Here is a 23546-nt window from a genome sequence, read left to right on the forward strand (position 1 = left end):
ATGACCAGGGAGGTTCTCTGTTTAGTGAGTCTGCCAGAGCAGAGGTAGTAGGGATGACCAGGGAGGTTCTCTGTTTAGTGAGTCTGCCAGAGCAGAGGTAGTAGGGATGACCAGGGAGGTTCTCTGTTTAGTGAGTCTGCCAGAGCAGAGGTAGTAGGGATGACCAGGGAGGTTCTCTTGATAAGTGCGTGAATAAGGCAATTTCCCTGTCCTACAAAGCATTCAAAATGTAACGAGTACTTTTGGGTGTCAGGGAAAATCTATGGAGTAAAAAGTACATTATTTTATTTAGTAATGTAATAATAATAATAATAATAATGAAGTAAAAGTTGGCAACAATATAAATAGTAAAGTAAAGTACAGATACCCAAAAGAACTGAAGTACTTTTTTACTGAAGTACTTTACACCATTGTCAAAATGTCATATAAAAAAAACAGCCTTGAACCTGCCAATCACAACATGTTTATTATATACATTTGCAGCACTTTATAGGATGCCCTTTACAGAACTGTCAAGGCTTTGCTCTTTCTTTTATGTCAGATTTTCTCTCTAGTCATCAAGAAGCAAAGTTCCTATTTCACAGCCGGTGAGAGAGGAAAGAGGAGAAGCCCTCGCCTCCCTCTAGGGTTGTCATCAACAGTACCATGACAAAAGACACTGCAGTGCTATTGGTGATTTACACAATCCCCACATGGTGTGCCCTTCACAGAATAGGGGCCCCTCAAATTAGAAGTCATTTCTAAAGGTTGTTAAAGTTGCGGTATGAACATGAACACGGTTGGGGCCGACAAATGAACTTAAAGAGCCCTTATAAATCTGCCGTGACTTCTTCTAGTGATTAAAAGACATTCTAGTAGCCCCATATGCATCATGTGGCTTTACTGCACATCTGAACTGCTACTCCCTTCCAATATGAAATTAGAATGCAGGACTCGGCTCCATAGCCTATAGGACCCATCTCGCAAAACAGGCGGGAATTGAGGGAGAAAACGCCCCTGTCTCCCGCTTTAATATTTTATAAAGGCTTAATTAAATACAGGACTCGATCGCCCTCGCGGGGGCTTTCATTAGGTATTTGTCGTAAAACAGGGGAATAATGCAAAACATAGCCCCCTCTTTCTTTTCATTTGGAATAGTCCCCAAGTCAAATAAATGTACACTGAGAGAAAATCGACTCTTTTTGGGGGCATCAATATTTCAGCGATAATAAAATAAACTTCAATAGCCAGTGGGTAAAAAGACAGTAGAAAGCTCTCCAATATGTGGAGATATGTGACGCCTGCCTTTACATTGTCTGACTGTCTCTCTATTGCTTACTGTCTTTGATCAATTTGAGACAACTTACTGCAATCAAGTCTTTCAAGTATATTAGAGCAGATGCTGAAGACAAGGATCAACAGTGATGCTTCATTCAAACACATCCAAACATCTTTAGAGAGTCTTGTGGCTACAATGTGTTCAGTAGAATGGAAAGGGTTTTCTACCATCAAAGTCGATATTTGCTCTCCGATCACACACGTACTGTTTGCGAATAAACACCCACACAAATGTCATGCACACACACAGTCATGCATACACAATCATACACACATTTCTCTCCCTCTCTTTCTATCACACACATAAATATATAGTAGGGCATCCTACAGTGCCTTGCAAAAGTATTCATCCCCCTTGGCGTTTTACCTATTTTGATGCATTGCTTGTAATTGAAATAGATTTTTATTTGGATTTTATGAAACGGACATACACAAAATAGTCAAAATTGGTGAAGTGAAATGAAAGAAATTACTTCAAATAAATTCTCGGAAAAGAGGTGCCTGCATATGTATACGTGGCGAGAATCTGTCTCCTCACCACGCGCTCTCACCACTGGTGTCCCCCAGGGCTCTGTTCTAGGCCCTCTCCTATTCTCGCTATACACCAAGTCACTTGGCTCTGTCATAACCTCACATGGTCTCTCCTATCATTGCTATGCAGACGACACACAATTAATCTTCTCCTTTCCCCCTTCTGATGACCAGGTGGTGAATCGCATCTCTGCATGTCTGGCAGACATATCAGTGTGGATGACGGATCACCACCTCAAGCTGAACCTCGGCAAGACGGAGCTGCTCTTCCTCCCGGGGAAGGACTGCCCGTTCCATGATCTCGCCATCACGGTTGACAACTCCATTGTGTCCTCCTCCCAGAGCGCTAAGAACCTTGGCGTGATCCTGGACAACACCCTGTCGTTCTCAACTAACATCAAGGCGGTGGCCCGTTCCTGTAGGTTCATGCTCTACAACATCCGCAGAGTACGACCCTGCCTCACACAGGAAGCGGCGCAGGTCCTAATCCAGGCACTTGTCATCTCCCGTCTGGACTACTGCAACTCGCTGTTGGCTGGGCTCCCTGCCTGTGCCATTAAACCCCTACAACTCATCCAGAACGCCGCAGCCCGTCTGGTGTTCAACCTTCCCAAGTTCTCTCACGTCACCCCGCTCCTCCGCTCTCTCCACTGGCTTCCAGTTGAAGCTCGCATCCGCTACAAGACCATGGTGCTTGCCTACGGAGCTGTGAGGGGAACGGCACCTCAGTACCTCCAGGCTCTGATCAGGCCCTACACCCAAACAAGGGCACTGCGTTCATCCACCTCTGGCCTGCTCGCCTCCCTACCACTGAGGAAGTACAGTTCCCGCTCAGCCCAGTCAAAACTGTTCGCTGCTCTGGCCCCCCAATGGTGGAACAAACTCCCTCACGACGCCAGGACAGCGGAGTCAATCACCACCTTCCGGAGACACCTGAAACCCCACCTCTTCAAGGAATACCTAGGATAGGATAAGTAATCCTTCTCACCCCCCTTTAAGATTCAGATGCACTATTGTAAAGTGACTATTCTACTGGATGTCATAAGGTGAATGCACCAATTTGTAAGTCGCTCTGGATAAGAGCGTCTGCTAAATTACTTAAATGTAAAATGTAATGTAAATGTATTCATCCCTTTTGCTATGAAGCCCCTAAATAAGATCTGGTGCAAACAATTACCTTCAGAAGTCACATAATTAGTTAAATAAAGTCCACCTGTGTGCAATCTAATTGTCACATTATCAGTCATGATTTCAGTATATATACACATGTTCTGAAAGGCCCCAGAGTCTGCAACACCGCTAAGCAAGCAGCACCACCAAGCACCATGAAGACCAAGGAGCTCTCCAAACAGGTCAGGGACAAAGTTGTGGAGAAGTACAGATCAGGGTTCAGTTATAAAAAATATCCAAAACTTAGAAAATTTCAAAGACCACCATTATAAAAAAATGTAAAGAATATGGCACCACAACAAAGCTGCCAAGAGAGGGCCGCCCACTAAAACTCACGGACCGGACAAGGAAGGGCATTAATCAGAGAGGCAACAAAGACACCAAAGATAACCCTGAAGGAGCTGCAAAGCTCTACAGCGGAGATAGGAGTATCTGTCCTTAGGACCACTTTAAGCCGTACACTCCACAGAGCTGGGCTTTACGGACGAGTGGCCAAAAAAAAGCCATTGCTTGAAGAAAAAATAAGCAAACACGTTGGTGTTTGCCAAAAGGCACGTAGGAGACTTCTCAAACATATGGAAGAAGGTACTCTGGTCAGATGAGACTAAAATTGAGCTTTTGGACATCAAGGAAAATGCTATGTCTGGCGCAAACGCAAATCCTCTCACCCCCCCTTCGGGCAACAGGTAGCCTAGTGGTTAGAGAGTTGGGCCAGTATCTGAAAGGTTGCTAGATTGAATCGCCGAGCTGACAAGGTACAAATATGTTGTTCTGCCCCTGAACAAGGCAGTTAACCCACTGTTCCTAGGCCGTCATTGTAAATAAGAATTTGTTCTTTAACTGACTTGCCTAGTTAAATAAAGGTTAAATTAAAAATACATTTAAATAATTTAAATAACCCAAAGAACACCATCCCCACAGTGAAGCATGATGGTGGCAGCATCATGCTTTGGGGATGTTTTTCACCGGCAGGGACTGGGAAACTGGTCAGATTTGAAGGAATGATGGATGGAGATAAATACAGGGAAATTCTTGAGGGATTTTGAGAATGGGACGGAGATTAACTTTCCAGCAGGACAATGACCCTAAGCATACTGCTAAAGCAACACTTGAGTGGTTTAAGGGGAAGCATTGTCGTTCTGCCCCTGAACAGGCAGTTAACCCACTGTTCCTAGGCCGTCATTGAAAATAAGAATTTGTTCTTAACTGACTTGCCTAGTGAAATAAAAATTAAAAATTAAAAATGGAATTGTCTTCGAATGACCTAGTCAAAGCCCAGAGCTCAATCCAATTGAGAATCTGTGGTATGACTTAAAGATAGCTGTAATTACTGCAAAAGGTGGCTCTACGAAGTATTGACTTGGGGGGAGGGGGTGAATAATTATGCACGCTCAAGTTCTGTTTTTTTTGTCTTATTTCTTGTTTGTTTCACAATAAAAAATATTTTGCATCTTCATAGTGGTAGGCATGTTGTGTAAATCAAATGATACAACCCCCCCAAAATATATATTTTAATGTAAGGCTACAAAATGGGAAAATACTTTCGCAAGCCACTGTACTTGAGTAAAAGTAAAGATACCTTACGAGAAAATGACTCAAGTCAAAGTGAAAGTTACCCAGTAAAATACTACTTGATTAAAAGTAAAAAAATATTTGGTTTTAAATATACTTAATTATCAAAAGTAAAAGTATAAATCATTTCAAATTCCTTATATTAAGCAATCCAGACGGCACCATTTTCTTGTTTTTTATATTTACGGATAGCCAGGGTCATACTCCAATACTCAGACATAATTTACAAATGACGCATGTGTGAGTCCATCAGATCAGAGGCACGAGGGATGAGCAGGGATGTTCTCTTGATAAGGGCATGAATTTGACAATTTTCCTGTCCTGCTAAGCATTCAAAACGTAACGAATACTTTTGGGTGTCAGAGAAAATGTATGGAGTAAAAAGTGCATTATTTTCATTTGAAATGTAGTGAAGTACAAGCACAAGTTGTGAAAAATATAAATAGTAAAGTACAGATACCAAAAAAACGACTTAAGTAAAAATACCCTTAAAGTACTACTTAAGTACTTTACACCACTGCTTTTGACTGCTTTAATACACAAGTGAATTTGTAATAATACTGTTGGTACCCTAAAATGGGGGGGACTATTTTTAAAAAGTGCTGAAATTTGTAAACGGTTCATCCGATATGGATAAAAATACCTTCAAATTAAAGCTGACAGTTAACCTCATATTCATTGTATTATTTCAAATCCAAAGCGACTGAGTACAGATCTGAAACCACAACAAAAATGTCACTGTCCCAATACTTTTGGAGCTCATTGTATTTTGTTGTGAGTAGGCAACAACGCAGCTGAAATGTGATTTTTTTTCACAGATCATGCTCGTTCTCTCCCTTCAGGCCCAATGTGTCAGTCCATCCGTCAGTATGTCCTCATCAAAGTGATTCCGTGGCTAAGCTGTGAACTTCAAACAAAAGGTCAAAACCAGGGCTTCACTTAATGCTTGGCAATCATAACCATCAGCAATGTCAGCATGCCATTGCCAGCTAAATTCCCCTTCCAACCAAACAAAAGAGTAGGGACACATTCCAAATGGAACCATGTTCCCTATGTAGTGCACTACACCCCTATGGGGCCTGGTCAAAAGTAGTGCATTAAATAGGGATAAGGGTGCCATTTGGGACGCAGTCTAGGCCTGCAGTAAACCTTCCCCATCAGGAAGAAAAAGGAGCTATTTATCACAACAATAGTGTTGGCACTTGGAAGAAAACAATATGTCTATAAACAGGACTCATAATGTCACCTCCTACTCGAGATGGAAACAGGGTCTTCGTCCTAAATGGTACCCTGTTCCATACATAGTGCACTACATTTGACCAGGGTCCATAGGGCCCTAGTCAAAAGTAGTGCACAATGTAGGGAATAGGGTGCCATTTGGGACATGCCAATGCCTTGTGGCTACAATAATCAAATCTGTCGTGCACCTTTGGTCAACTCTTCAACACTGTAAATGCTGCCTGCTTCCTCAGCAACGAGTGTATAGACAAACAAAGTCACGCAGGCATGCACACACACACATACAGACACATAGAAAAACACACGCACATACTGACACACACATACAGACACACAGAAAAACACACGCACACACACGCACATACTGACACACACAGAAAAACACACAGACGGGTACATAGATATGGAACTGCCCTGCCAAATAGGGGTCAGCGCACTAACGAAGACCAATGGTGTCGCTTTGGCCTGAGGGCAAGCCAGCCTACTGAAGGACATCAAAATGAGGCAGCTGAATGAATAGGAGATCAGGATATACCGCGGGAAAATGTCCTTGTCTCACCTTGCTATCTAAAAATAAAAGCATTCATTGTAAGTCGCTCTGGATAAGAGTGTCTGCTAAATCAAGGGTTCCAAAACAATTTCACTTGGGGCATTAGGGAACATCCCACGGCCCCTCTGTGAACGTGCACCACGTCTATTTCTATGGGCACAAGCACTGTTCATTACTCAAACTATTCACACCGCTCTTGTTGGTGGAGAGAATGTTGCAGGTTTAAAGCGTATTTCCTACAATTCTACACATTGTCATTGGGTCCAAAGAAAATAGTGTAGTTTAAATGCAAATTTTCTTGCAATCCTATACATTTTGCCATGTCTAATGTGTATTCATGTGATATTTGTGTGACAAAAAAATGACAGCAATATCAATGGCCAACAAAAACAAACGGAAGCTGACATGGACTAGTTGATGTGGATATTTCTGACAGATTATAAATAGCTCTCTATAGTATGTAATGACTGAGATGGGCGAGATGATGTGGACATTTCTAACACTTTATAAATAGCTCTCTATAGTATGTAATGACTGAGATGGGCTAGATGATGTGGACACTTCTCACACGTTATAAATAGCCCTCTATAGTATGTAATGACTGAGATGGACTAGATGATGTGGACACTTCTCACACGTTATAAATAGCCCTCTATAGTATGTAATGACTGAGATGGACTAGATGATGTGGACACTTCTCACAGATTATAAATAGCTCTCTATAGTATGTAATGACTGAGATGGACTAGATGATGTGGACATTTCTCACAGATTATAAATAGCTCTCTATAGTATGTAATGACTGAGATGGACTAGATGATGTGGACACTTCTCACACGTTATAAATAGCTCTCTATAGTATGTAATGACTGAGATGGGCTAGATGATGTGGACACTTCTCACACGTTATAAATAGCCCTCTATAGTATGTAATGACTGAGATGACAAGAGGAACTGATGATGCACTACCTCATTTATAAATGGCAGCTTGTGCATTCTACTATTACAACTTTCAAGAGTAAGTTTAAAGCTGGACTGAGTTCCATTAAAACGTTTAATTTAGGGGGGGGGGGGGCCCACAGTTTGGGAACCACTGTGCTAAATGACTCAAATGTAAATGTACTACATTTGTTGTAAGGAACTGGCAATCTAAAAAACTGCACACAAAAGTGAGAAAGGCAGTCAGAGGAAGAAGTCTGTCAAATATCTGGAAGAAATTTGACTCAACACTATCTGGAAGTTATTCTAAACAACCGTATCTGGAAGTTATTCTAAACAACCGTATCTGGAAGTTATTCTAATCAACCGTATCTGGAAGTTATTCTAATCAACCGTATCTGGAATTTATTCTAATCAACCGTATCTGGAATTTATTCTAATCAACCGTATCTGGAAGTTATTCTCATCAACCGTATCTGGAAGTTATTCTCATCAACCGTATCTGGAAGTTATTCTAAATCAACCGTATCTGGAAGTTATTCTAAATCAACCGTATCTGGAAGTTATTCTAAATCAACCGTATCTGGAAGTTATTCTAATCAACCGTATCTGGAAGATATTCTAATCAACCGTATCTGGAAGTTATTCTAAACAACCGTATCTGGAAGTTATTCTAAACAACCATATCTGGAAGTTATTGTAATCAACCGTATCTGGAAGTTATTCTAATCAACCGTATCTGGAATTTATCCTAAACAACCGTATCTGGAAGTTATTCTAATCAACCGTATCTGGAAGTTATTCTAATCAACCGTATCTGGAAGTTATTCTAATCAACCGTATCTGGAAGTTATTCTAATCAACCGTATCTGGAAGTTATTCTAATCAACCGTATCTGGAATTTATTCTAAACAACCGTATCTGGAAGTTATTCTAATCAACCGTATCTGGAAGATATTCTAATCAACCGTATCTGGAAGTTATTCTAAACAACCGTATCTGGAAGTTATTCTAATCAACCGTATCTGGAAGTTATTCTAATCAACCGTATCTGGAAGTTATTCTAATCAACCGTATCTGGAAGTTATTCTAAACAACCGTATCTGGAAGTTATTGTAATCAACCGTATCTGGAAGTTATTCTAATCAACCGTATCTGGAATTTATTCTAAACAACCGTATCTGGAAGTTATTCTAATCAACCGTATCTGGAAGTTATTCTAATCAACCGTATCTGGAAGTTATTCTAATCAACCGTATCTGGAAGTTATTCTAAACAACCGTATCTGGAAGTTATTCTAATCAACCGTATCTGGAAGTTATTCTAATCAACCGTATCTGGAAGTTATTCTAATCAACCGTATCTGGAAGTTATTCTAAACAACCGTATCTGGAAGTTATTCTAATCAACCGTATCTGGAAGTTATTCTAATCAACCGTATCTGGAATTTATTCTAAACAACCGTATCTGGAAGTTATTCTAATCAACCGTATCTGGAAGTTATTCTAATCAACCGTATCTGGAAGTTATTCTAATCAACAGTATATGGAAGTTATTCTAAATCAACCGTATCTGGAAGTTATTCTAATCAACTGTATCTGGAAGTTATTCTAATCAACCGTATCTGGAATTTATTCTAAACAACCATATCTGGAAGTTATTCTAATCAACCGTATCTGGAAGTTATTCTAATCAACCGTATCTGGAAGTTATTCTAATCAACACTATCTGGAAGTTATTCTAATCAACACTATCTGGAAGTTATTCTAATCAACACTATCTGGAAGTTATTCTAATCAACCGTATCTGGGAATTATTCTAGTCAACCGTATCTGGAAGTTATTCTAACCAACCGTATCGGGAATTATTCTAATCAACCATATCTGGAAGTTATTCTAAATCAACACTATCTGGAAGTTATTCTAAACAACCGTATCTGGATGTTATTCTAAACAACCGTATCTGGAAGTTATTGTAATCAACCGTATCTGGAAGTTATTCTAATCAACCGTATCTGTAAGCTATTCTAATCAACTGTATCAGGAAGTTATTCTAATCAACCATATCTGGAACTTCTTCTAACCAACCGTATCTGAAAGTTATTCTCAACAACTGTATCTGGAAGTTACTCTAATCAACCGTATCTGGAAGTTATTCTAATCAACCGTATCTGGAAGTTATTCTAATCAACCGTATCTGGAAGTTATTAAGACTACCCCTCTATACTGCCCCCGTTGGAGAAAGTGCGTGCCCATAGTAAACTGAAAATATTTTTTCACAAAATTGCTAATATATGCATATAAAAATTATTATTGAATAGAAAACACTAAAGTTTCTAAAACCGTTTAAATTATGTCTGTATGTAAAGCAGAACTATCAGGGCAGCCTTTCTCCCAAACTCTCTCTTGTGAAGAGAAAAGTTGGGTCAACTTTGACGTCATGGCCCCCACCCTTCCCAGGCAGCTACCGATCCAGGAACAGTCTCTATTGCGAAATTGCTCGTGTCCCTCTGAAAAACAGGCACTCTATTGTGCGCGGCCGATTTGGAGTACGTTCTTTTCCATGATCCAGCATTTGAAGCCGGATTGTCTGTTCGCGCTGATCTTTGTTCTACATGCTAAAAACATCATAAAGCTCGATTTTTCACATAGTTTGACCAGTTTAGTCGACATATAATATGTAAATTGGAAGTTTTGATGCGCAAGAGTGCTGGACCAGAAGTCATTTTGGATGCATTTCAGCCGAAGCTGTTAACATATGCTAATACAGAGACACACAACGTGAAACCAAAAGATGTATTGGGTAAGTATGACTCCTTCTACGTCTTCTGATGGAAGAACATCAAAGGTAAGGGAATATTTATGTGGTTATTTTGGGTTTCTGTGGACTCCAAACGTAGAGGAGACATACTGCTAATATCTGAGCGCCGACTCATAGTATAGCCCAGTGAACGATGTCTGTAACGTTAAAAATAAATGTAATACAGCGGTTGCATTAAGAAGTGTATCTTTGTAAATATATGTAGAACATGTATATTTAGTCATGTTTATTGCTTGTTATCTGACGTTATCTGTCGGAGCTATCATCATTTCTCCGGACATTTGAGTAGCATTTTTTGAAATGTCGTCATTGTAAACAGAGATTTATGGATATAAATGGCATATTATTGAAAAAAAAAATGTACTGTGTAACATGTAATATTACTGTCATCTGATGAAGATTTTCAAAAGGTTAGTGAATTATTTATTTTTTAATCCTACTTTTAAATTTTATTTTTTCTGGGACAAAATGGCCGCCGCTTGTCTTTTGTTTCGGTGGTGATCTAATATAAATATGTGCTATGTTTTCGCCGTAAAACATTTTAGAAATCTAACTTGCTGGGTAGATGAACAAGGTGTTTATCTTTCATTTGAGCTATTGGACTTGTTAATGTGTGGAGGTTAAATATTTCTAAGAATATTTTTTTGCATTCTGCGTTATGGTAATGAGCTTGAGCCGTAGTCACGATCCCGGATCCGGGATGGGGAGTTCTAAGAGGTTTATTCTAACCAACCGTATCTGGAAGTTATTCTAAACAACCGTATCTGGAAGTTATTCTAAATCAACCGTATCTGGCAGTTATTCTAAACAACCGTATCTGGCAGTTATTCTAAACAACCGTATCTGGAAGTTATTCTAATAAAGCGTATCTGGAAGTTATTCTAAATCAACACTATCTGGAAGTCATTCTCAATCCACTGTATCTGATGCCTATATCACTTCCGTTCCCATTCAATCTAACTGATATAAGCAGACTGCTTCAACGTTCCATCAATAAGGTGAAATCCAAGATGTGTAGCATGACATGAAGCAAAAAGGAGCCATGAAATAATGCAAAAATGAACCAGGTAAAAGTAACCCTGTTCCTTCACATCTTCCCAAGACTTTATTCCCTGATATAAGATCAGTTCTTCTAAGATTCTAATCCTTTCCATCCCGTCCACATTGTTTTAAATGTGCTTGGTACTTCATGCCAAAATAAATGATTGAAATAGATGTGATCAAACTCTTCCTACACACATCCTGATTACACATGTCGTCAAAGATGACTGTACTATCACAGCCAATCAAAGAGGCATTTACAGTCCATGAACAATAACAACAATGAACAGTTTACATGTAGTCAGTCTGACTAAAGCTAAACAACATTCACAGTTGTCCCATATTTTAACCATTTGTCTACTGTATTTAACACATCCACATCTGTCTACTGTATTTAACCCATCCACATCTGTCTACTGTATTTAAAACATCCGCATCTGTCTACTGTATTTAACCCATCCACATCTGTCTACTGTATTTAACCCATCCACATCTGTCTACTGTATTTAACACATCCACATCTGTCTACTGTATTTAACACATCCACATCTGTCTACTGTATTTAACACATCCACATCTGTCTACTGAATTTAACCCATCCACATCTGTCTACTGTATTTAACACATCCACATCTGTCTACTGTATTTAACCCATCCACATCTGTCTACTGTATTTAACACATCCACATCTGTCTGCTGTATTTAACCCATCCACATCTGTCTACTGTATTTAACACATCCACATCTGTCTACTGTATTTAACCCATCCACATCTGTCTACTGTATTTAACCCATCCACATCTGTCTACTGTATTTAACCCATCCACATCTGTCTAATGTATTTAACACATCCACATCTGTCTACTGTATTTAACACATCCACATCTGTCTACTGTATTTAACACATCCACATCTGTCTAATGTATTTAACCCATCCACATCTGTCTACTGAATTTAACCCATCCACATCTGTCTACTGTATTTAACACATCCACATATGTCTACTGTATTTAACCCATCCGCATCTGTCTACTGTATTTAACCCATCCACATCTGTCTACTGTATTTAACACATCCACATCTGTCTACTGTATTTAACACATCCACATCTGTCCACTGTATTTAACCCATCCACATCTGTCTACTGTATTTAACCCATCCACATCTGTCCACTGTATTTAACCCATTTAACCCATCCACATCTGTCTACTGTATTTAACACATCCACATCTGTCTACTGTATTTAACCCATCCACATCAGTCTACTGTATTTAACACATCCACATCTGTCTACTGTATTTAACACATCCACATCTGTCTACTGTATTTAAAACATCCGCATCTGTCTACTGTATTTAACCCATCCACATCTGTCTACTGAATTTAACCCATCCACATCTGTCTACTGTATTTAACCCATCCACACCTGTGTACTGTATTTAAAACATCCGCATCTGTGTACCCATGTATTTAACCCATCCACATCTGTCTACTGTATTTAACCCATCCACATCTGTCTACTGTATTTAACCCATCACATCTGTCTACTGTACTAACACATCCACATCTGTCTACTGTATTTAACCCATCCACATCTGTCTACTGTATTTAACCCATCCACATCTGTCTACTGTATTTAACCCATCCACATCTGTCTACTGTATTTAACCCATCCACATCTGTCTACTGAATTTAACCCATCCACATCTGTCTACTGTATTTAACCCATCCACATCTGTCTACTGTATTTAACCCATCCACATCTGTCTACTGTATTTAACCCATCCACATCTGTCTACTGTATTTAACCCATCCACATCTGTCTACTGTATTTAACCCATCCACATCTGTCTACTGAATTTAACCCATCCACATCTGTCTACTGTATTTAACCCATCCACATCTGTCTACTGTATTTAACCCATCCACATCTGTCTACTGTATTTAACACATCCACATCTGTCTACTGTATTTAACCCATCCACATCTGTCTACTGTATTTAACACATCCACATCTGTCTACTGTATTTAACCCATCCACATCTGTCTACTGTATTTAACCCATCCACATCTGTCTACTGTATTTAACCCATCCACATCTGTCTACTGTATTTAACCCATCCACATCTGTCTACTGAATTTAACCCATCCACATCTGTCTACTGTATTTAACCCATCCACATCTGTCTACTGTATTTAACCCATCCACATCTGTCTACTGTATTTAACCCATCCACATCTGTCTACTGTATTTAACCCATCCACATCTGTCTATTTAACTGTCTATTTTTAACCCATCCACATCTGTCTACTGTATTTAACCCATCCACATCTGTCTACTGTATTTAACCCATCCACATCTGTCTACTGAATTTAACCCATCCACATCTGTCTACTGAATTTAACCCATCCACATCTGTCTACTGTATTTAACCCATCCACATCTGTCTACTGTATTTAACCCATCCACATCTGTCTACTGTATTTAACACATCCACATCTGCAGTGAAAGGCGACAGAGCTAGAGCGCTGTTTGTCAGACCACGAGACGGCCTTCTCACAAAATGGTCTGTAGTGTCCGGACGCTTTGGCATAAACTATTATGGAAAGATGAGACTCCTACGAACACGTCCTTGTCAGTAGTTTTGTTTTTGGACGCCCACAGGCCTCACAAGACTTGTCTGAAGGTCACCCGGTACCAGTCCAAGAAAGTTATGGAAGTATAAATGGAGAATGTTTCGTGACAAAAATAAGGGGTTAAATACATGTACAAAAAATATATATGTTTCCTGATCTTTCTTATATCAGATAAAGGACAAACTCTTCAGAAAAAACTTCATTCAGATTTTTTTTTGGGGGGGGCTATCTGTTGTTCTATGTAGTGCATCTGTTATCCGATGTGTTTGTATGGGCTAATAGCAGTAAGGACGAAGATTAAAAATACAGTGCCTTGCAAAAGTATTCATTCCCCTTGGAGTTTTCCTATTTTGTTGCATTATAACCTGTAATTTAAATGGATTTCTATTTGGATTTCATGTAATGAACATACAGAAAATAGTAAAAATTTGTGGGAAAAAAAAAGAAAAAAAAAATGGAAAAGTGCTGCGTGCATATCTATTCACCCTTTGCTATAAAGCCCCTAAATAAGATCTGGTGCAACAAATTACCTTGAGAAGTCGCACAATTAGTTAAATAAAGTCCACCTGTGTGAAATCTAAGTGTCACATGATCTGTCACATGATCTCAGTATAAATACACCTGTTCTGAAAAGCCACAGAGTCTGCAACACCACCAAGCAAGCGGCACCATGAAGACAGAGGAGCTCTCCAAACAGGTCAGGGACAAATTTGTGGAGAAGTACAGATCGGGGTTGGGTTACAAAAAAAAAAACCCAAACTTTGAACATACCAAAGAGCACCATTAAATCCATTATTTTTTTTGGAAAGAATATGGCACCACAACAAACCAGCCAAGAGAGGGCAACCCACCAAAACTCACGGACCTGGCAAGGAGGACATTAATCAGAGAGGCAACAAAGAGATGAAAGATAACCCTGAAGGAGCTGCAAAGCTCCATGGTGGAAGATTGGAGTATCTGCCCAAAGGACCACGTTAAGTCGTACACTCCACAGAGCTGGGCTTTACAGAAGAGTGGCAAGAAAAAGACATTGCTTAAAGAAGAAAATAAGCAAACACATTTGGTGTTCGCAAAAAGACATGTGGGAGACTCCCCAAACATATGGAAGAAGGTACTCTGGTCAGATGAGACTAAAATTGAGCTTTTTCACCATCAAGGAAAACGCAATGTCTGGCGCAAACCCAACACCTCTCATCTCTCCGAGAACACCATCCCCACAGTGAAGCATGGTGGTGGCAGCATCATGCTGTGGAGATGTTTTTAATCGGCAGGGACTGGGAAACTGGTCAGAATTGAAGGAATTATGGATGGGACTAAATACAGGGAAATTCTTGAGGGAAACCTGTTTCAGTCTTCCAGAGATTTGAGACTGGGCGGAGGTTCACCTTCCAGCAGGACAATGACCCTAAGCATACTACTAAAGCAACACTTGAGTGGTTTAAGGGGAAACTTTTAAATGTCTTATATTTTTATACTTCAAGAGGTCTTAAAATTTAAAAATTAAATAAACAATTCCATGTAGCTCAGCTTAGACAGGATTTAGACTAAATGCTTAAACATTGAAGTTATTCCTTGATCACTACAGATATATCACTACAGATATATCATGGAAATCACAAGTCCATGCGAAAATGTCATGGGATGCATTTGCTCGATTGCTTACGTTTTTTGTTGGTGGCCCACTGTTTGGTGGTATGCACATCTCACAGATTGTGGCTTTAACTGAGTCTAAGACATCTTGTATCTGCAATGAAACAAACGAATACAGCTTGAGACAAAGGTTGTGTCACCAAACAGTATGCTCTAACACTATGATCTATACATTTAAAATGTAAAATGTAATTATTTTTTTGCACACATGTTTAATGATTCGTGTCTTGTAAGCTCTTATGGGCTGGGCACCAAATGCGGTATGACACTGAAATAAAATGAATGAATGAATCAGTCAATCAATCAACCAAGCATATACAGTAGAGTAAATGCAATACTCTCTTGGTTTATAATGTCTTTAAATCTGCTAGTTTATAATGGTTAGAACCCTGCTTTACTATATCTAATTAACAAACTGACAAGTAGTTACTACAATAAGGGTGTACAAGTATTAATGTAATTTCCCCCCTTAAACAATATAGGTTCCATATTCTAAGAATCTAGACCTTCGGTTCAGATACATCACTGTCAGATTGTATCCGAATGCCTCTAACTGACAATGGGTTCTACGAGTTCACATGTATCATTAGAAGTTGTGAGTAGCTCTAACCACAGAACAAGAATGTCATTCTGTCCATGGCTGTAAGCTTCTAGCTCCTGAATATGGTTCAGCATCAACATTGAACTTCTTAAAAGGCTCTTGAGATGGAATAACCACTTTCATATCTCTTCTATAGATGAATCTGAATGGAAACCTTGGAACACCTTTCTGTTTCAACCTGTAATAGATTTGTCCCGACACCAGTATTGCGAAACAAAACGGCTTGGGGACTTCATTTCTTTAGAAAATATATTGCAAACACACAGCCTTCTGTCACATTCATTTTTTAACAAGCGATATAACTCAATGTTTAGCATACTGCATGTTTTTAAAGACCATCTTCTTTGTGTTTCCTTCTTTGTTGCAATGGAAAATGTATATTGTGATAACCCTATTAGGTAACGTTTCACCCCAGTGAATAGACTAGATGGATTCTGTAATCACATGGAGTACAATAAGAAAAGTGGATCCATGCATATTACTGTACAGGAGTTTTAACTGAACCACCATCAAGTGTTAAAACAGGAGAGGGGCAAGTACAGTGCCTTCAGAAAGTATTCACACCCCTTTACGTTTTCCACATTTTGTTGTGTTACAAAGTGGAATTCAAATTGATTTCATTGTAATTTTTAGGTCAACGATCGACACAAAATACTCTGTCAAAGTATGGAAAATAAAATACTAATATATATTAATTAGATAAGTATTCAACCCCTTGAGTCAATACGTGTTAGAATTACCTTTGGCAGTGATTACAGCTGAGTCTTTATGGGTAAGTCTAAAGAGCTTTATACACCTGGATTGTAGAATATTTGCCCATTATTCATTAAAAAAAAATAGTTGGTTGCTATACATTCATTGTCATGTCATGCCATAGAATGTCAAGACTACTTAAGTAAAATCTGTAACTAGGCCACTCAGGAACATTCAATATCTTCTTGGTAAGCAACTCCAGCGTACATTTGCCCCTGTGTTTTAGGTAATTGACCTGCTGAAAGGTGAATTTGTCTCCCAGTGTCTGTTGGAAAGCAGACTAAACAAAGTTTTCCTCTATGATTTTGACTAAGCTTAGTTATCTATATTCTGTTTATTTTTATCAACAACAAAAAACTCTCTTGCAGATGAAAAGCATAACCATAACGTGATGAAGCTACCACCATGCTTGAAAATATGAAGAGTGGTACTCAGTGATGTGTTGTATTGGATTTGCCCCAAACATAACACTTTGTATTCTAGAATTTTTTTCCAGTTTTACTTTAGTGCCTTGTTGCAAACAGGATGCATGTTTTGAGATATTTGTATTCTGTACAGGCTTTCTTCTTTTCACTCATTCATGTAAGTGTTGTGGAGTAACTACAATGTTGTTGATTCATCCTCAGTTATGTCCTATCACAGCCTTTAAACTCCGTAATTGTTTTAAAATCTCCTTGGGCCTCATGTTGAAAGCCATGAGTGGTTTCAAATTGTCACATGCTTTGTAAACAGGTGTAGACTAACAGTAAGATTGCTTACTTATGGGTCCTTCCCAACAACGCAGAGAGATACAACAACAAAAAATACATACAAATATCAAGACAAGGAAACAGTTCTGAAGGACACCTGTATCGTTGTAGTGACTGGGTGTATTGATACACCATCCAAAGTGTAATGAATAACTTCACCATGCTCAAAGGGATATTCAATGTCTGTTTTCTTCACCCATCTATCAATCGGTGCCCTTCTTTAAAAAACATTGGAAAGCCTCCCTGGTCTTTGTGGTTGAACCTGTGCTTTAAATCCACTGCTCGACTGAGGGACCTTACAGATAATTCTATGTGTGGGGTACAGAAATGAGGTAGTCATTCAAAGTCCATGCAACTTATTATGTGACTTATTAAGCACATTTTTACTCCTGAACTTATTTAGTGTTGCCATAACAGGGGCGGCAGCGTAGCCTAGTGGTTAGAGCGTTGGACTAGTAACCGGAAGGTTGCGAGTTCAAACCCCTGAGCTGACAAGGTACAAATCTGTCATTCTGCCCCTGAACAGGCAGTTAACCCACTGTTCCCAGGCCGTCATTGAAAATAAGAATATGTTCTTAACTGAGTTGCCAGGTTAAAAAAACAAAACAAACAAAAAAAACAAAGGGGTTTTAATTTTTTATTCATTTCTAAACATTAAAAAAATGACAGAATTCCACAATATGGGTTATTGTGTGTAAAACAGTGACACAACATCTAAATGTAATCAATGTTAAATTCAGGCTGTAACAACAACATGCGTAAAAAGGTCAAGGGGTGTGAATACTTTCTGAAGGCACTGTAAGTACTGTGAATGGGATAAATAAAGCTTTCAGCATTTGAATCATGAACTTAACAGAAATAAATGTTTAGGGTCAGAAGAGATGTGCAGCAGCACAAAATACACAGTACAATGTATGAATTTCAAAAGGAGGCCTTGGAGTGAATTGAGAGAGAGAGAGAGAACTCTGAGGAACATAGATCTATTGTTGAGGGAAAGAAAATAAGACTATGGAAAGTGATGCTTTGGATTGGATTTTTTCAATCTGCTGGAGAATTTTTTTTCAGTGTAAGTGCATCTCCCTGCATGTCAATGGAGTCACGAGTGCATCTTATATCTCAATATTAGATGTGGTATACAGTAGTAAGCTACCTCCAGAAAACCAGTGTGGAAATAGGAAGCAGGGGGGTTCTCAAATCATAGAAGACTAAGGAATTTCATTACCCAAATGTATTGAACGAAGCTGCCAGGTTATTGCGATGTGAGTGACCATTTAGTGAAAAACATATTTCATTAGCAAATGAATGGCCGGAGTAGGACAGCTTTGGCATCTTTGCTGAGTTGGATGAAGAAGAAGTCAGAAAAAATGTGTTGTAAATGACCAGGGCTGATAAAAGGCACGCTGGCCATATTTAATACTAGATGGCTCTAATTAAAGTATTTGATATCCTTAGCGACGGTTGAGTCCGGCAACACCACCACCCAGTGACTATTAATAGTCCTGGCTTGTGCTTCATGAAGAGCAATAATTCTGGGTAATTTTATTAAGAAAATAATTGCTCTTTCTTTCCCCCCTGCTATGCCTCGACCACATTTATATATCAGCAACTTGCTTGCCCCACCACACTCTCTAGCAATTAATTACTTTAAAATGCATTAATCCTTTATCCCTCTCCCCCTATTTTCCCTTTCTCCCTCTCCCCCTATTTTCCCTTTCTCCCTCTCCCCCTATTTTCCCTTTCTCCCTCTCCCCCTATTTTCCCTTTCTCCCTCTCCCCCTATTTTCCCTTTCTCCCTCTCCCCCTATTTTCCCTTTCTCCCTCTCCCCCTATTTTCCCTTTCTCCCTCTCCCCCTATTTTCCCTTTCTCCCTCTCCCCCTATTTTCCCTTTCTCCCTCTCCCCCTATTTTTCCCTTTCTCCCTCTCCCCCTATTTTCCCTTTCTCCCTCTCCCCCTATTTTTCCCTTTCTCTCTCTCCCTCTTCCCCCCCCCCTTGCTCTATCCCCCTCATCTCCCCCTCTTTCCCACCCTTCTCCTCCCTTCTTTACACCTATTTTCTGCCCCTTCTCTCCCCCCTTTTCCACCCCTTCTTTTCCCCCCTTCTCTCTCTCCTTCCAGCTCGTTCTTTTGAGCTCATCTTTGTTCGGTCGGTTTGTCTGTCTGCCTATCCATCTGTTTCTCCATCTTCACTCCGCCACCCCCTCTCTCTCCTCTTCTCATTCTCTCTCTAAGTCTGACTAAGTCCCATAATGGATCCTGGCTGAAGAGATAGACTGCTGTCCCCTAAGAGAAATAATACAGAGGCAGACAGAGGGATTCTAACACTGCCTTTATAAGAAGAACCATTCGGATTAGAGTTCAAAATATGAAATTCAATTGCAAAAGACTGAATTCAGACAGACATGAGTATGCAGTAAAATGTATACAAGAACCATCCCTATTTCTTTTGCAGTTGGCATAAACATTCCATCTGATTTGATAGCACAGCACGTCTTATCCTTTCCAATCCTAACTTGTCATACAAATCAAATCACAATCAACTCGAATCATGTCTAGAGCAAAAAACTAGAGCAAAAAACTTCAACTGTAATGTTAGTGTTCTTCCCCTAAACACACAAAAAACTCTCAAAGTCTTACCTTTCCAACGTAGAGAGGTTCTGTGCCTGTGTACTCCTCCACCACAAAGAACTGGTTCCACACCCATCCCCTCTTCACTCGTTCATGGGACATGAGCTCCTGCTCCTTAGTTTCTCCCTTGGCCATGCCACTAGTCCTCTCCGACCATCCACAACTACAGCAATGCAAAAGCCAAAGGGCCGCCAACAGGCTACATGCTCCTAGTCTCCAAGAGGGAGCCATTTTGGAAAATCCTGCTTGGCTCTACATGTGACGGGGATTTCCAAAGAGGTGAAAAGAGTCCTCAAACCGGCAATGTTGAAGAAATGAAAGCCAGAGGCCAACCAAAATCTCTGTTCTAGGACACTTGATTAATCCACAAGATTCTTAAGTATTCTATTGTCGTAAATAGTTCTATTGTCTTAAATAGTTCCAACTCAGGACGCAGGGCATGCCATGGCACATCATGACTTTGGACAGGCTACAGAAGGCTTTTTCTCTGTGCAGAAGAAACTTGGCAAGTCATTTTGAACCGGCCTTATCTTTCCCATGTAATCTTCTCCATCGGGTTTTTCCCTGACTTATCTCACCTGTCTGTCTACACTGGTATCAAATTCATTCGGGTAACAGAGATGTGTTTTGTTACTGTGCAAGTGAAAACTGCATTCAAGATTTCCAAGACAAACTTTCCCATATGTTCTAAGGCAGCTTCAATCTTTCAATCTTTACCACAAGTATTGTGGTGAAGGGAGTGGGCCTGACAATGACTTTTTTTAAACTCCCTGAGAATTAAAATTGACACTTTCAATCCATACGTGGTAATTTACTTGATTCCAATACACATTAATAATACATTAATTTGGGAAATCATTTAATTGATAGGGGTCCTTTGAGAAGATCATGGGACCGATAACCATTGAAATGGCATTTGTATAATTGTCAAGGACAATGTGGGTTTTACCTGGTATGACAGGGTTCAAATCTTACAGAAACCCATAGTGAGATACCCAAAGTTATCTCCAAACTATTGGAACTGATTCTCACTAAAATGCTTGGTTATCTTTCTCAATATCTTTGTTCTCTATTTTCGAACTCATTAGCAATGGATTTCAAAGAAAAGTGGATCATTCTGATACTCGGGTCCTCAGATCAAAAGGTTCTCTCCAGATCCAGGATCCTAGGGTTGTGTGTATGGTCCAGCTGCCATCTCTTGTCACTTCATTCCAGTATTAGAGAACAGTATCCTTCAGGAGACTCCATTGGCTCAGATCTTATTTTGTCCATTATTCTTCTGGATGATTCAGCCAGTGAGAGGACCTGAGAGTAGTGGCAAAACCTGCAAAATACCAAAAAGAATAGCATAGGTTACCATCACATTTTCCTGTAGAACAGAGATGGAATCCATCACTGGTTGGGCTTTAACACTGCAGGGTCTTTCATCACACAGTATATGAAATTGTATACATTTTCCAAACGCGCACTGCAAACAAAACGTGTTCAAGCCTGAACTCATTTATCTTTTTATTAGCTCTTCACAACTCAAGCCACAATAATGAAAATGTGTTTGTTTTTCTGTGGATTATCTGGAGTGAACTGTTTTCAGCTGGTCTGTTGTTGTGCTCGACAAGAAACCCGAACAATGTGCTCTAAGAGCGATGGCGCAGTACTGTACGAGGGCAGGGAGCGCCAGGTGTGTGGAGGGGAGGATGCTGTAGAATAGAGGGAAGAGAGAAAGAGAGGGATGGTTCTTCTTCATGAGCCAGGCCACTAGCATCTGTCTGCTTTAGTCCGGCCAACCAAGCGGTCCTAACCCCGGCCAGCTGATTAATTGCATGAGGGAACACTAATTGGATAAAAGTATTAATTCAATCCATCACGACAACAGCCCCCTAATGCCTCAAACAAACACTGCTGAGAGAGGCGGGAGTAGTAAAGAGGCGGTACGTTGCGGCGAGGCGGGAGTAGATAAGAGGAGGTGATTTGCGGCGAGGTGGGAGTAGATAACATGCAGTGTTTTACGGCGAGGCGTTGCAAAGAAAGTAGATAAGAGGAGGTGTGTTGCGGCAAGGTGGTGCGAGGCTGGAGTAGATAAGAGACGGTGCGTTGAGGCTGGAGTAGAGAAGAGACAGTGCGTTGATGCGTGGTGGGAGTAGATAAGAGACGGTGCATTGCAGCGAGGCTGGTGTAGATAAGAGGCGGTGCATTGCGGTGCATTGCGGTGTGGCGGGAGTAGATAAGAGGCGGTGCGTTGCGGTGTGGCGGGAGTAGATAAGTGGGGGTGCGTTGCGGCGAGCCTGCATCGCAGGAAGAGGTTGTGATTAATGGGCTTTGTGAAACCTTTAGAACGGGAAAAAAATACATTTTAATGTGTCTGTGGTGTCACCACCTCAAGGCGAAGAGATTGCAGCACCAGTGGGAGGAAGAAGTCGAGGAAAGCTGTTTCGAGCTGCTTCAGGACAGCAGTTGTTTAACCTACTGTGCCTTTGTGCTAGCTGGGTGAAGCTCTCCAATATTTCGTTTTTTTTTTGTTTTGTAAAATTATTCAAAGTCAGACTGAGGTCAAACGAACACTGTGCATGGTATTTGCAATTGAGCAATGTGAATGAAGCCAAAGAATAGGACGTAGGAAAACATAGTTTTAAAGGCCTCTCGGTTTTGAGTCAGAGTTTTGAGGCTGGGCTTTGTGGCAGGGTTGAGAGGCTGGGCTTTGTGGCAGGGTTTTGTGGCAGGGTTTTGTGGCAGGGTTTTGAGGCAGGGCTTTGTGGCAGGGCTTTGTGGCAGGGTTTTGTGGCAGGGTTGAGAGACTGGGCTTTGTGGCAGGGTTTTGAGGTGCAGTTTTGAGGCAGGGCTTTGTGGCAGGGCTTTGTGGCAGGGCTTTGTGGCAGGGTTTTGTGGCAGGGTTTTGTGGCAGGGTTGTGTGGCAGGGTTGAGATGCAGGGCTTTGTGGCAGGGTTTTGTGGCAGGGTTGAGATGCAGGGCTTTGTGGCAGGGCTTTGTGGCAGGGTTTTGTGGCAGGGCTTTGTGGCAGGGCTTTGTGGCAGGGCTTTGTGACAGGGCTTTGTGACAGGGCTTTGTGGCAGGGCTTTGTGGCAGGGCTTTGTGGCAGGGTTTTCTGGCAGGGTTTTGTGGAAGGGCTTTGTGGCAGGGTTTTGTGGCAGGGTTTTGTGGCAAGGCTTTGTGGCAAGGCTTTGTGGCAGGGCTTTGTGGTAGGGTTTTGTGGCAGGGTTGAGAGGCAGGGTTTTGTGGCAGGGTTGAGAGACTGGGCTTTGTGGCAGGGCTTTGTGGCAGGGTTTTGAGGTGCAGTTTTGAGGCAAGGCTTTGTGGCTGGGCTTTGTGGCAGGGCTTTGTGGTAGGGTTCTGTGG

The 23546-nt window shown here is 40.5% G+C and overlaps 1 protein-coding gene across 4 annotated transcripts in view; it reads right to left on the minus strand.

Annotated features, from left to right (window-relative positions):
- Window positions 1–23546, minus strand: part of LOC118372930 (cadherin-22) — a 325996-nt gene that overhangs the window by 191562 nt on the left and 110888 nt on the right. For 3 of the 4 annotated variants that reach the window (XM_052474023.1, XM_052474025.1, XM_052474024.1), the window contains 2 exons: window positions 20205–21519; window positions 15480–15560 (listed from right to left, as the gene is read on the minus strand). In XM_052474023.1, the coding sequence (XP_052329983.1) occupies window positions 15480–15560; window positions 20205–20426 (303 nt within the window). In that variant the 5' untranslated portion in view covers window positions 20427–21519. The remainder of the gene's footprint in view (window positions 1–15479; window positions 15561–20204; window positions 21520–23546) is intronic. The other variant, XM_052474027.1, reaches the window with a different exon arrangement.

The sequence above is a fragment of the Oncorhynchus keta genome, chromosome 21 (assembly GCF_023373465.1).
Source record: "Oncorhynchus keta strain PuntledgeMale-10-30-2019 chromosome 21, Oket_V2, whole genome shotgun sequence".
Taxonomy (NCBI): Eukaryota; Metazoa; Chordata; class Actinopteri; order Salmoniformes; family Salmonidae; genus Oncorhynchus; species Oncorhynchus keta.